The sequence below is a fragment of the Polypterus senegalus genome, chromosome 15, assembly GCF_016835505.1.
Source record: "Polypterus senegalus isolate Bchr_013 chromosome 15, ASM1683550v1, whole genome shotgun sequence".
In the NCBI taxonomy this organism is placed as follows: Eukaryota; Metazoa; Chordata; class Cladistia; order Polypteriformes; family Polypteridae; genus Polypterus; species Polypterus senegalus.
This window is the reverse complement of record NC_053168.1, coordinates 28,765,256-28,777,416: the sequence shown is the minus strand read 5'-3', so window position 1 is coordinate 28,777,416 and position 12,161 is coordinate 28,765,256. Positions and strand designations below refer to the sequence as shown.

The following is a 12,161-nucleotide window of genomic DNA, read 5'->3' as shown; positions in this document are numbered from 1 at the left end:
TATTGGCCTTCCAGTTGTGGAAAGTGATACACTTGATATGCATTATCAAGGATGAGGAGCAGTGTGCCCTTTTCACCCCAACAAAGTTAAAATGAGATAAACCTCATAAAAATCAAAGACAAAAACATGGTGCATATTTATGATTAACATTTTCCTATAAATCCAAGCTTCCAGCTAATCAATTTTGTATATGTCACATGTCATTTCTGAGTTTTCACTATGTCCAGTTTCTCTGTTTATTTTAGATAGAATAGTCTTCTTTACTTTTTCACTATTTTTTGGATCCTTATACTATGTATTCTGAAAAATGCTCATGGTTGTTAACTGAAATGAGTTAATAAAGGCTTTTACTTAATTCCATGTATACTGTATTTTAAGTTACATATTTGTACACATATTTATGAAAACATCTGTCAAATTCTTTTTAAAAGATCATCACCATCTTTCTTGTATAAATTTATAATAATAAATGTTTTTGTTAGCAGTTCTGTTGTGTAGTAGTAGAACTTATAAATACATTTCCCCTTTACTTGAGCCTAATGCACTAAGCACCAGGGGTTAAGGTTAACACAATGATGTGCATAGAGACTTACTTTTATATGTTAGTTGTGTCTTTATGTTCTGTCTGTTGGGTTTCAGCTATATTGTTATTCTGTAATTTTGTTCTACATTTCCCTTTTATGTATTTGTTGAGCTAGAATCTTAGCATTTTTCCATAATGAGGAACATTATTTTTTAATGACCAATATATTTTTGTATTCTGTGCCAACTAACCTCCTAACATTTGTGAATAGTAGGCACAAAAGTCCAAGAAAGTTTCATATTTTTTTTCTAGTAAACTAATCATGGTGCTGTAGAGTGTTGATGTCTTGAGTGTTTATTAGCAGATGCAAGTAAAGATTTCACTGTTGTCTGTACACTTGACTCTATAAACATATAATACTTGCATAGTGTCACTGATTTTTTGCACAGGACATGCTTTTGGGCTTCCTGCTCTGCCATATTAAAAAATATCAGGAGAAAATAATCATGACTTCTTTTGTATTTACAGATCAGTTAAGCTTTTGAATCTGCCTCTTGGTTTGCGGCCACATAAGGTGAAGAGCTTGCTGGGCCAGAGTTTAGCTACCAAAAGTCCTTTTATTTATTCCCCAATTATTGTGCATAATCGTGGAGAGGAGCGTGGGAAAAAAATTGGTAAGTATCTTGTTTTATTTGCTAAAGTTAAATTTTATCATTTTCATATTCATCGTGACAAAACGGGAGCCAACCAAACAATACAATTCTTCTTCTTTCGGCTGTTCTGGTTGGGGGTCTTCCATATCGTCCTGTCTTCTGTATCTTGCTCTGTTACACCCATCACCTGCATGTCCTCTCTCACCACATCCATAACATTTACATTAGACCTTCGTCTTTTCCTCTTGCCTGGCAGCTCTATCCTTAACATCCTTTTCCAAAAATACCCAGCATCTCTCCTCTGCACATGTCCAAACCAACACAATCTCACCTCTCTGACTTTATGTCCCAACCGTCCAACTTCAGCCGACCTCCTAGTGTACCCAGTTCTAATTCTGTCCATCCTCATCACACCCAATGCAAATCTTAACATCTTTAACTCTGCCACCTCCAGCTCTGTCTCCTGCTTTCTGGTCAGTGCCACCGTCTCTAACCCATATAACATAGCTGGTCTCACTACTGTCCTGTAGACCTTCCCTTTCACTTTTGCTGATACCCGTCTGTCACAAATCACTCCTGACACTCTTCTCTACCCATTTCACCCTGTCCGCACTGTCTTACACACCCCCCATTACTCTGTACTGTTGATCAAGTATTTAAATGCACCCACCTTTACCAACTCTACTCCCTGCATCCTCACCATGTCTCTGACCTCCCTCTCATTCACACGCATGTATTCTGTCTTGTTCTTACTGACCTTCATTCCTCTCCTCTGTAGAGCAAACCTCCACCTCTCCAGGATCTCCTCGACCTGCTCCCTACTCTTGCTACAGATCACAATGTCATCAGCAAACATCATAGTCCACAGGGTCTCCTGTCTAATCTCATCTTTCAACCTGTCTATCACCATTGCAAATAAGAAAGGGCTAGGAGCTGATCCCCGATGTAATCACACCTCCACGTTGAATGCATTCATCACTCCTACTGCAGTTTTCACTCACCGTCACACTTCCCTCATATATATACTGTAGAACTCTTTCATACTTCTCTGCTATTCCCAACTTTCTCATACAATACCACAACTCCTCTCGAGGCACCCTGTCATATGCTTTTTCCAGGTCCACAAAGAGACAGTGCAAATCTTTCTGGGCTTTTCTATACTTCCCCATCAACACCCACAGAGCAAACATTGCATCTGTGGTACTCTTTCCTGGCCTGAAACCATACTGCTGCTCACTAATCATCACCTCCCTTCTTAACCTAGCTTCCACTATTCTTTCCCATAACTTAATGCTGTGGCTCATCAGTTTTATCCCCCTGCAGTTGCTACAGGTCTGCACATCCCCCTTATTCTTAAAAATCTATACCAGTACACTTCTCCACCCCTCAGGCATCCTCACATTTTCCAAGATTCCATTAAGCAATCTGGTTAAAAGCTCCACTGCCATCTCTCCTAAACACCTCCATGCTTCCACAGGTATGTCATCTGGACCAATGGCCTTTCCATTCTTCATCCTTTTCATAGCTGTCCTTTGTTTTTCCTTGCTAATCTGTTGCACTTCCTGATTTACTGTCTCCACATTATCCAGCCTTCTCTCTGGCTCATTCTCTTCATTCAACACCGTCTCAAACTACTCTTTCCATCTGCTCAACATACCCTCCTCACTTGTGAGTATGTTTCCATCTTTGTCCTTTATCATCCTAACCTACTGCACATCTTTCCCAGCTCGATTCCTCTGTCTAGCCAATCAGTACAGGTCCTTTTCTCCCTCCTTAGTGCCCAATTTCTGGAGGCACCCTGTTGGCAAATGAATAATACATTAATTGATTGATTAATTAATTAATTGTAGTAAATTATGAAATTAAATTAGTGTTGATTCTACATATTTGATGCTGTTCCTTACATGCTATTCATTTCAGTATTACTCATTGTCAATCTGTTGATAAGTTTATTTTTCTCAACACTTTCTTAGCCTAGTACCACTGAGGTTAACATATTCAGTTTTGTTGTAATACATTATATAAAGAAGCATGAGTTTTGATTTCTTTATTTGATTATAAAGATTTCCAACATCTCTAACTTTAGTTTACAACTTTTAAAAAACTCATCCAGAGAATGATACTAATGCCACATTGTTGTGGTCCTGAAACATCTAACTAACTAAAGCTATAAAAGTACACATTGTAAAAATATAGTATAAATCAAGAGATGTGCATAATTTTGGCCTGTATTCACTTTATGAACAGTCATGGAGGTAATAACCAGTGTCAGATAATTTTCCTTGTAGGGTTTAGAAGGTGGTAACAAGTGTGTTTTGTTTGCATTTCATACTGTATAAGAAACACAAAAATACACAAACAAATATGAGCTAATTTATAGTTTGTTTCTTAAAAGTCTCTACTCTTAATGATTTATCAAGGGGTTTATCACAATTAACTGTTTCAAATTTTGGTTATCTGCAAAAAACACCAAAACTGAAAAAAAAAAAAGAAAAGCTACTTAATGGAGAGTGGGTTTGTAAATTTAGGATACACGGTTATACTGTGTAGTAACTATGGTTGCTATATCGGAAAGAATCATCCTGTTTTGCAACTTTATCACTGTTAGGTTTATCATATACACTTTTCATAGTTTATTTGTTGAGAATTTGTACAAATATAACATGCTGCTAAATTTGTCAAGTGTACTTTACACACTCTTCTTTCCTTCTCTTATTTGTATTATCTGTTTATTTGTATTTTATTTTATTAATCAGCATATATACATTTTAATGCATTGTGACTTTTTTGCCAAGTAGAAACTCTTTTGATGGCACATACCATTTATAACTGTGCAAAGTAAAATTTGATTGATTAATTATAGTACATCTAATTGGTACATAAAATATAAAAGTAAAGACTGCTTAATACAGGAGGCTTGAAAAAAGTGTCATATTGATCTTTTCAGTCTTGGCATTTTAATGACCCAAGCACTTAACTTTCCTAGACAAACACAAGACAAGATATAATTTAACAATTCATGCTCTGCTAACCTATGTGATTTCATAAAGTTATCATTGCTGACCTAGTCAAATATGCCACATCTAATAATGATAACATATAATAACAAAAGCATACAATAAGTGACTTGGTTTTTGTTTTTTCAATTTAAGTTGCTTTTATAGCAAGAATACATGTAGCACATTTGTTTAACTTTGAAAAAATTGGGGTATTTCAATTGTTGAAAGTGGTGGCTGCATTAAACTATGCAAGTAAACAATGCTTGTTGTCACTGGGGTTCAGAAACTCTACAATCACATTTCATGCGATAATTCATGCTCTTGGGAATGTTATTGGACCTTTTTTGGCTTTTCTAGCCATTATATATCAGTTATTGTAGACTGTTTCAAACGGGTCCCTGTTTCTTTCTTTTTCTTGAGCTTAATAATTCATTAATGTTTTAATTTTGTTCTGTTAAATTGACATTTGCAAAATTTGTTAATTTTGCATTCATTTTTTTTGCTAGTGCAAACTGTTAGACTGAACTGTGAACTTACTTATTAAAAACTCTACAATAAACCAAGGCAAGCTTCACTGATGATTCTCATACAAACCATTCTGAAAATATAAATGAGAAAAATTCATGCTAAAGATTGTTTAAATAAGAGCTCAAAAATGACAATTGTAGTCATTAAAATCTTTATTTAATATTTTCCATCTTTTACCGGATGATAGTGCAAACTGATAGGTATTTCTTTAAACTCTGCATCTTTATTGATTTAAACGTTGTATCCTTTACTCTTTTAAAACCTCTCCCCACCAAATATAACATTGCTAGATGTAGATATATCTTTATTTAATTGATATTGTGTCACATGATCTTAACATTTTTTGTCATTTGTAAAATATAAACAAACATTTAAGAGTTACAAGAAACATTGTATTTTTCATAAGACATTATGGCAATTCAAACCTATCTTACAATTTTTTGCTGTAAGCAAAAAAACCAGCTTTAGTTGTGTGGAAGTAAACTGAAAATAAATATATTGTAGATATATTAAAACAAAAAATGTTTTGCTTGTCTTACTGGATGAAAACAAAACACCACTGTCTCCTGTTAACTGAAGTTAGTCCATTATTTTAAAGTAACATTTCTATTGTAGTTGAGCTACATTTGTAATTGTTTACAGGTTTCACTTTTTCAATAATTCTTTACATTTAAAGGGTGTTTATAGTTCTGAGTTTACAAAGTAAGAAAATACAGTGCATCCGGAAAGTATTTACAGCGCATCACTTTTTCCACATTTTGTTATGTTACAGCCTTATTCCAAAATGGATTAAATTCATTTTTTCCCTCAGAATTCTACACACAACACCCCATAATGACAATGTGAAAAAAGTTTACTTGGGATTTTTGCAAATTTATTAAAAATAAAAAAATTGAAAAAGCACATGTACATAAGTATTCACAGCTTTTGCCATGAAGCTCAAAATTGAGCTCAGATCCATCCTGTTTTTCCTAATCATCCTTGAGATGTTTCTGCAGCTTAATTGGAGTCCACCTGTGGTAAATTCAGTTAATTGGACATGATTTGGAAAGGCACACACCTGTCTATAGAAGGTCCCACAGTTGACAGTTCATGTCAGAGCACAAACCATGTATGAAGTCAAAGGAATTGTCTGTAGACCTCTGAGACAGAATTGTCTCGAGACACAAATCTAGAGACGGTTACAGAAAAAAAACTGCTGCTTTGAAGGTCCCAATGAGCACAGTGGCCTCCATCAAGAGTGGAAGAAGTTCGAAACCACCAGGACTCTTCCTACAGCTGGCCGGCCATCTAAACTAAACGATCTGGGGAGAAGGGCCTTAGTCAGGGATGTGACCAAGAACCCGATGGTCACTCTGTCAGAGCTCCAGAGGTCTTCTGTGGAGAGAGGAGAACCATCCAGAAGGACAACCATCTCTGCAGCAATCCACCAATCAGGCCTGTATGGTAGAGTGGCCAGACAGAAGCCATTCCTTAGTAAAAGGCACATGGCAGCCCGCCTGGAGTTTGCCAAAAGGCACCTGAAGGACTCTCAGGCCATGAGAAACAAAATTCTCTGGTCTGATGAGACAAAGATTGAACTCTTTGGTGTGAATGCCAGGCGTCACGTTTGGAGGAAACCAGGCACCGCTCATTACCAGGCCAATACCATCCCTACAGTGAAGGATGGTGGTGGCAGCATCATGCTGTGGGGATGTTTTTCAGCGGCAGGTACTGGGAGACTAGTCAGGATAAAGGGAAAGATGACTGCAGCAATGTACAGAGACATCCTGGATGAAAACCTGCTCCAGAGCGCTCTTGACCTCAGACTGGGGCGATGATTCATCTTTCAACAGGACAGCAACCCTAAGCACACAGCCAAGAGATATGAAAGGAGTGGCTTCAGGACAACTCTGTGAATGTCCTTGAGTGGCCCAGCCAGAGCCCAGACTTGAATCCGATTGAACATCTCTGGAGAGATCTTAAAATGGCTGTGCACTGACGCTTCCCATCCAACCTGATGGAGCTTGAGAGGTGCTGCAAAGAGGAATGGGCAAAACTGGCCAAGAATAGGTGTGCCAAGCTTGTGGCATCATATTCAAAAAGACTTGAGGCTGTAATTGCTGCTAAAGGTGCATCGAGAAAGTATTGAGCAAAGGCTGTGAATACTTAATGTACATGTGATTTCTGAGCTTTTTTATTTTTAATAAGTTTTGCAAAAACCTCAAGTAAACTTTTTTATGTTGTCATTATGGGGTGTTGTGTGTCGAATTCTGAGGAAAAAGATGAATTTAATCCATTTTGGAATGGCTGTAACATAACAAAATGTGGAAAAAGTGATGCGGTATGAATACTTTCCGGATGCACTGTAAGTAAATTTCCGTCAGTCAGTCATTGTCCTACTCGCTATATCCCAAAACAGGGTCACGAGGTCTGCTGGAGCCAATCCCAGCCAGCACAGGGTGCAAGGCAGGAACAAACCCCTGGCACACACACACATTCACACACAACAAGCACACACTAGGGACAATTTAGGATCGCCAGTGCACCAAACATGCATGCCTTTGGACTGTGGGAGGAAACCAGAGCACCTGGAGGAAACCCACGCAGACATGGGGAGAACATGCAAACTCCACGCAGGGAGGACCCAGGAAGTGAACCCAGGTTTACTTACTGCGAGGCAGCAGCGCTACCACTGTGCCACCGTGCTGTCCCAAAGTAAATTTCATTTGTTTAAATATGAATGATAATATAGACATGAGTAACTCAAAAGTTGGAAGTCAAAAAGATTATTTTAGAGGTACAGTAGTTAAATTTTGATATAGCAGTTAACTAGCTGTCTTTTTCATGCTTACTATAAATTTTTCTCTGTATTTATCCATCTGTATTTTGTTTTACATTTTTAATGTATAAACTTAAAAGGGACATGTTTTGAAAAGACACTGTCTGCAGAGTACCTGGTGGTGAATAATTTAAACAAAGTCAAATTTTATAAGAAAAAAAGTTTCATGATCAGAAGTGCTGATGGTTGCTGAAATTACAAGCTTTCCCAGCAGAGGCAGTAAACTCTGTTAACTCAGTTAAGGGAATTGCATTTTACACTGAGCAGTGAGTGTTGCAAGCCATCACAATTCATTGAGAGTTAGTAAATAGTATTAGGCAGATGGCTAGGGCCATGAAAACCCACTTTTATTTGTGCTTGAAAGTAAAGTAGATGGAAATGTAATTCCCTAAGGTAAAATAATAAAGAAAAGTGTTCAAGCTTTTGAGTGGATGTTTTTTTCTACTTGATTATCTTCTTTAAAGATATAAAAGCATGGAGAGAAGTACAGTTGGCATGCTAAAATGAAACACTTTTGTCTGATACCTTTATTCTCTTATTTTCTAAATCGTTCAGTCTGTCAGTGCTTTTCTGACTTAACCTATTGCATTTATAGACTTTTAAAGTTTCTATGCTCATAGTAACCCATGAACCACAACCGATCAATTTATGCTAAGCAAAACATCTGTTTTCATAAAGTTATTTTCCTATTAGTGTCTTCAGAAAGAATTATTTTTAATTTCATTCATTATTATGTTGTATGCATTAAAACCATATGTTCTTCTGTTCTTCCATCCAGTTTATGCAGTATCTGCTCTTCTAGGTTGGGGTCGTAGAGTCTAAAAATCATTTAATCTCTAAAATGGTCTAATGCCTCTTGCACTTGGCTGCTGTTTTGTAATGGGCTGTTTTTTTAGCATGCTGTATGTAAATCTCTCTATTCTAAAAAAAAAAAATTATCTTGGGAGGGAGACTAGGAAGACGTGACGTTATCTTCTCGGAAGACAATTCAACGTCCCGCGAGACAAGGCAGTGAGACATTTAAAACAAGTTCACGGACATCTAACCTAGCAGTTGTTGGAATGCTTTTGGCAGACACATTTCATGTTCTCCCAGCTCTTAAAATGATGACAAGTGACAAGTAGAACACACAGCACGCCAGCAGCAGCAGCAAGCCAGCAAATGATTCGAGCGCTTCTCCTTAGCGTGCATTCAGCCCACCCCTTCACAACGTGATCGGCAGAGATGCGAAGTGGCAAAAGTACAGCTGCTTGTACAGGCTTTGAAATCATCAACACGCAGCACAACAAGCAAAAGACGCAGCTCGCCAGCAGCAGCAGAAAGACAGCAGATGATCCTGCGGCATCTCCTTAGCGTGTGTTCAGCTGCCCCCCCTTCACAACGCGAGCAGCGTTATACATCCTGCGAGAAAGAAATTTAACTACGCCCGGGGCCGGAAATAAAGGACAAGTATTGTTTTTACAGAAGTTTTAAAGTAAAAGTGAAAATAATGCATATGTAACAATTCCCATGAAAATAACAATCTCTTTAAATTGTATATCCGTTAAACCAAACCTGGGGGTGGGCGAGTGCATTTGGTTGTTTTTATGTTGTAATTCTGAGATTTTTTTTCCTTAACACCATATTCTGGGTTTACAGTAATCCCTCCTCGATCGCGGGGGTTGCGTTCCAGAAACGTACATGTACTAAATACTGTAAGTAGAAAATTAATTATGGTTACTCACCGACAATGACACGATGAGTTTAATTTTACTGCATAACAAAGGAGAGCGTTACAGCTATTCTGAAGGTGCCTCTTCAGGCGACTGTGTAGCACCGCCGTTGTTCTTCTTCCAACAGTCTTCAATCCAAATACCTAAAGCAGATTCCATCCAGACTACTGCCTTATTACATCCACTTACAACTCGTTTTGCACCCTGGTTAAAAGGACACTGCGGATGTAGATCTTATATTCCTTTCCTACTTTTTAAATAAAAAGAATCGTAGCCTCATTGATGCCGTAATGGCGTCCTACAGCGATGTAGCTTTTCCCATTCTTCAACATATCCATAACATTTACCTTTTTGGCAATCGTTAACATCTTCCATTGGTGCTTGGGCATGGCCCCTGAAGGAGTAGCAGGAGCAGATCGTTTTGGAGCCATAATGTAGGGCTTGACTATGCACAAAGATAAACACAAAAGAGCACAAAAAGTTATCTCTTTACACAGCGAAACACATTGATGCTGAATGAGCGAGACAAGACTTCCTGGTTAACACCGTGGAATCGAATTTGGCGCTCCGTCGCTGAGCCATTCAGCACACAGGAACTTAACTGCGTGCTCTGATTGGTTAGCTTCTCAGCCATCTGCCAATAGCGTCCCTTGTATGAAATCAACTGGGCAAACTAACTGAGGAAGCATGTACAGGAAGTAAAAAGACACATTGTCCACAGAACCCGCGAAGCAGCGAAAAATCCACGTTATATATGTAGATATGCTTACATATAAAATCCGCGATAGAGTGAAGCCGCGAAAGTCGAAGCGCGATATAGTGAGGGATTACTGTATTCAGCAAACAAGGCATCATATCTTGAAACCAGTGGAGTGGCACTTGAAAGATACATGCATACCTGTCAGAAATAAAGCGGTCACAACCAAATATTGCATTGTTTTGCCCACTGTACAGAAGATTACTTTTACCACCTTACATTTTCGTTTAAGCATGTAAAATAATTTATTTTGTTCTATGATGGTATGATGAAGTATCATTTTGATATTTTAAAAAATGTAATGGTTGCATAGTATTTATAATGAAAGTGATGTTCATTCATGCATACATTATTTTCTTTTTTAATGCAAAGTCACAAAGACCTGCAGCTTAATTTTTCTAAAATATTTTACTTTTACTTCACAGTACCCATTGATGGCATTTGTGGTTGACATATTACATAAATGTACAATGAGTATGGACATTCAATCTGAAGTATAATATATTGTGAATTTGAAATGTAGCGGTTGGTAGTAATTGATTCTGGGTTTATCCATCCATCCATTTTTATGTACCTCTTATTTTAATTCAGATTTCTATGGTACTACCATTTGTTGTAACACATTTTAACAGGTTGTGAGTCCATCTCAGGGCACTGTCGCAATTTAAGAGCTGCCACTTAACCTAAAATGTTACTGAGATGAGAGAAGACTGCTGGACAACCTGGAGGAAAACTTATAAAACTCCTCATAGAGAGTGATCAGGCTAGAATTCACACCCAGTCCCTTAGAGATGGTACACAATAGCTTTAGCCACTGTGTTTCCTCTGCAGTTGTTTTAATGACTTCCTGGTAGAGTATCCCTTCCTAGTCAGTTGGAAATCATATTCTCATTAGTTAGTTGGAAATCACATTCTCATTCACTGACCACTTCTGACCACTCTTAGATGAATGGATATTCATACTTACTATATGTCATTGTCTTGAATTTCTAATTAAACCAGAACTTTATTTAAATGTGCTTTCATTTTAATTTTTATGTCAAAATAGCAAAAAAAAACACTGGTAGTGTTAGCAGAATCAAAGAGGAAGAGGAAGAAAAAAAAACAGTCAGAAAACCATTTACTATACACTGAACTAGAAAATATCTATTTAGTAGAGTAGTAGATGTAGGAAGCTTATTGTTCTTGCTTTCTTTTTCTTTTTATTGTTAGTTTTACATAGTTTCTGTTACTATCTTTGTGTTTTATTTTGGATTAGTTTTGTTATTTTCCATCTTTTCAAATGTTCAGTTGAACATAAATTAACCTAATGTACAGAACCTTATTAGATATTACAACACACAGTAGAGATGTAATTGTTTGCTTACTTGGATTGAAATTCTGACTTTTGCAAACCCTTTTCATACTTTCTTTGTTCTGGTAACCATACCAAGAATTATCATGAGGAGAATGTTTTGATTCCCTAAATTATGATTGATTATTTATGATCTAACTGGCAAAAATCGAAAAAAATCTGTCACTTCTCATCTTTTGCTAACCTTTCTGTTGCACTGAAAAATTGACCTAGATCTGTACAGCATTTACAGGAGATATACAGTTTATACTGAGGAGATTGGTTAGAGCTGTAACTAATTATTTGAAATTCCAGGTAAATTTTCAGTTACTTTTTTTCAGAAAACAGTCTCCTATACAATTGTCTTAAGCTCCATATTTAGCCTGCAGTGTTGTGCAAGTACTGTAGAAGCAAGGTGTCTGCAAAAACCTGTTTTAATTGCTGTTCTACTTATCCTTATGTAGCTCTCAACTTCATGTCCTCTAACATTATCAGTGGAGTTTTCAGTCAATGTTCAGTTAGTCAATATAGGTAATTAGAGTTTTTAACCTGGCAAATTGATCAATGATATGGAGAGGTGTTACAATGGGAACAGAGCAGCAGGGTATTATGCCAGATAATTGATTAAGAAATTTGTGTTTTGTTTTAGCTATGCTGTATTTGTAAATTTGAAAAATTTTCTGGTCTTGTAAGTGGAAATGTAGCAGATCTGGAATGATCCTGCTGTAGACAAAAGACACTCTTGCTGTCACAAGCCTGGTTAATCAGTTGAGCTGACAGAGTTCTCCTTGGACTGAACTGGTTAGGCTGATTGCTTTCTTTACTTCATAAAGGT

The 12,161-nt window shown here is 37.2% G+C and overlaps 1 protein-coding gene across 1 annotated transcript in view; it reads left to right on the top strand.

Annotated features, from left to right (window-relative positions):
* The window catches only part of trappc9 (trafficking protein particle complex subunit 9), an 851,225-nt gene that overhangs the window by 78,840 nt on the left and 760,224 nt on the right, over positions 1 to 12,161 (top strand). Inside the window, exon 11 of the mRNA XM_039737694.1 lies at positions 1,052 to 1,197. Within this exon, the coding sequence (XP_039593628.1) occupies positions 1,052 to 1,197 (146 nt within the window). The remainder of the gene's footprint in view (positions 1 to 1,051; positions 1,198 to 12,161) is intronic.